The 3,303-nt window shown below is 37.1% G+C and overlaps 1 protein-coding gene across 2 annotated transcripts in view; it reads right to left on the reverse strand.

Moving 5' to 3' along the window:
- The window catches only part of LOC107630602 (homeobox protein knotted-1-like 13), a 9,628-nt gene continuing 8,521 nt past the window's right edge, over positions 2,197 to 3,303 (reverse strand). The window contains exons 5-6 of one of the 2 annotated variants that reach the window (XM_016333796.2): positions 2,840 to 2,994; positions 2,197 to 2,720 (exon numbers count right to left, since the gene is read on the reverse strand). In XM_016333796.2, coding sequence (XP_016189282.1) covers positions 2,681 to 2,720; positions 2,840 to 2,994 — 195 coding nt within the window. In that variant the 3' untranslated portion in view covers positions 2,197 to 2,680. Of the gene's footprint in view, positions 2,724 to 2,839; positions 2,995 to 3,303 lie in introns of both variants that reach the window. The other variant, XM_021119004.1, reaches the window with a different exon arrangement.

Below are 3,303 nucleotides of genomic sequence, written 5' to 3' on the forward strand. Positions count from 1 at the left end.
TTCTATGAAAGTGCCTAAGTCTCTCACATTACTCAGGATCGGCTACGGTAACACACATCAGGACTTTGGAGTCTAGCAAATCGGCCATACCAGCAGGGACCTTGGTGAACATCTCGACAATGTTCTTACGAGAAGACATAAAGCAACTACACCTACAGCAAGGAAAATAAATGGAGTCACTACCAAAAACAACTCAGACAGCAATAGAAAACGAAGGAACAACCAATAAGTAACAAGTATGGCAGCAAAAGGGCGCCCCAGGATCCATGCAAAGCGAAGAAATCAAACACCAAAAAACCTAGGGGCACCCATTGGAGGCAGTACAGATGCAGAAGAAACAGGAAGATCAAAATCCTAGCCCCTTCACCAAAAAGAAAAAAGGTTCACCTAAAGCGCCTACATTCACCCAAACCAAGCAACGAAGACTAAAAGATCGCGACTTCAAAGAAACGTAATCACCAGAAAACTCTAAAAAAAGCTCAGCAAGATCAAAACTTGGTACAAGAAAAAGCATGCAACAGTAAAGTACAGAGAAGCACGATGATCAAAACGCATAAAATAAAAAGATGTGAAGCGAGAGCACCAACCTGCGGAAGAAGCTAAAACGAGCAAAGCAGCGAACCACGAACAATCTTCACCAAGGATAATGGAAGCTCCAAAAAAAACCAAGAAAGGAACGATCTTGGGGATGAAGGAAAGGAAACTTTTTTTGCTGAGCATGAGAAATGCACGAACAACCCAAAAAGCAAACTTCAAGAGAGAAACGAGCTTAGGGGTAAGATCGAAGGACGAAACGGAACAAAGGAGAAGGAAGCTGAAACTAAGAGCAAAACCTCTTCTTTGATTTCAAATAAAAGCTTAAAGAGGGAAAAGAAACGGTAAAACAAAATGAAAGCCCAATTAATAGGCATTAAAGGCACGTGCGTATTCCCAAGAAAGTAACCCCTTCAAGAAACAGACGCGGCAATAAATGAGCGAAAGCAAAAAAGCTTCGCATTCAAACACAACTCGCAAACAGAAGAATAGATTGGACCAAAATGTTTGAGCATGACTTTCCCAAAGAGATCAAAGCTCAGAAAGCATGACCTCATGGAAAGGTCCGAGCTCAAGCAGGGGCACTATTCATACCCTGGGTCGAGCTAGGTGATCCGGGTTGGACGAAGACAAAAACGACCGACTTCTTGTAAGGTTGGCTCGTCACCGACCTCTTCTCAAAGAGCTCGGCCAAATCGCTATAAAGGCCTAAGCAGGCCCAAAGCAGAAGATCACAGCCCACCTGAAGGCGGCTGGCCAAAGATAAGTGGACTCACCCACAAAAAGATAAGATAAGATAACTAACTTATCTCAAGGGAGGTCACTCCACACTACTATAAATACACTGGAGCACCCAGGTATAACTCACTCTCTGATTCTACACAAAAAACCTACCTAAAGCCCGTGCTAACTTAAGTATCGGAGTCTCTTACAGGTACCACCATCCTCCGGTGACCAAGGATCAGCAGTATCTCAAGATTTAGCAAGTCGGACCCAACAGCTCCGATCACACTCAAAGATCTCATCCGAGATCGACCTTCAGTTTTAGGTAACCCTCGAACCAATTACTAAGTAAATCAGAAGTAAATCAAATCTTTCAACAAATTCTAATAGTAAAACCAACTAAAATAAATGCCTATAACTTCGAAAATTAATAATAAATTATGTCTCCCACTGAATTTGAAAAGCATTATTGGACCTCTTGCTGTCCTGATTTAGCCCAATGAGTTGTCGCAATTTTGACACCACTATTTTTTAGATGAACTCTTGGTCTTCTTAATGTCCAAGCCCGAAATAGTATAATTCTTTTAATATTTAGATTCTTGAATATGATAAGATTTTTATTGTGCTCATCTCTAAAATGACAAGAATAATAAATAAGAACAACTGTGCTTTCTCTAATTTCGAACTCCTCTGACCAAATTCATTCGATTATGCAGCAGCATGTGTCGGTCTATATGTTCGATCCTAAAACACCCACTCATTTCACAAAAAAGGAACATTCTGATGAGCTCGATCAATCCCTGGTCAAACTCTCACATATTTTCCTTATTGAAAGGTGCAAATTTCTCGAGTAACACGAAGAAAACTAAACTAACTAATCGAGCATTAAACTTTGAGTACATTCAATGATTCTGTTATTCGTTTGCCAAACATTTTCACTGTAACGTATGATAAACATATATGTATCAGCATGCCTTCATAAATATCCATTAAATCGAAAATATTTAACCTGCATTTATGTCAGGTATCAACCAGCAGCCTCATATACAACAATAATACATTTTCCCCCTTTAACTGAATGAAGTAAGTGTTACTATTTCTAAGAGTGTATCAGAACTTTTCCTTATTGTACCTTTCTTTTCTAATAAACAGTCAACTTGGTCTCTTCTAACTATTTTTCAATAGACAATCCGATTTCTAATAAAAATAAAATAACAATAATTCAATTCTCAACCATGATAAGAATAAGAGATATTAGCCTTAGGGATTAATCTGTCTCACAATTTTTGTTATTAAGAATGGAATTATCATTATTATTTTAGTTTTAGAAATCGGAAAGTCAACAAAGTGGTTAGAGATAGAATTGAGCATGATATTGACTCCTTTAATTTCTTTTCACTGTTGATGAAAAAGCAGTGTCCAATCACATGAAGCTCTGGTTATTTGTTTCACCTGCACCACCACTAGTATCCAAAAAGTCCCAACAACACTACTCATTAGCACCTATAAAAGTTGCAGAGAATAAAACATGATATGGAACAAAACAAGAACCAGCTAAGCAATAATTCTTCTAGTAACCCACCTATTATTATTATTATTATTCTTGCGCTTGCTTTTGGAGCCAGTAGACGACGAAGGATTAGTATGCCAATTCCTTTTCCTCTGATTTATGAACCAGTTATTTATCTGCTTTAATTGCAAGCCTGTTTCCTGCACCAGCCTCGCCTTGTCTTCTTCCTGAAAAATAACAGCACTCATTTATATAACACCTATCATCAATCTCATCAAACATTGACAAAACTCCCACAACATACGTGTGGGTATATCTCCTCTTTCTTTTATTATTACCTCCTATCTAAAATAACTCTCCAAAATTAATTACCACATAAATTAATTAAAAATATCTTCGTTTAGAACAAGTTAGATTATTGTGCAAAATTATAATCATTAACTCTTCTTATCATATATATTTACTATTTCCTTTCACTTATTTTTTATTAATCCCTAAATTTTTAAAAAAAATTCAAAATTTCAGAAAAATATATT

This window comes from Arachis ipaensis, chromosome B03 (genome assembly GCF_000816755.2).
Source record: "Arachis ipaensis cultivar K30076 chromosome B03, Araip1.1, whole genome shotgun sequence".
In the NCBI taxonomy this organism is placed as follows: Eukaryota; Viridiplantae; Streptophyta; class Magnoliopsida; order Fabales; family Fabaceae; genus Arachis; species Arachis ipaensis.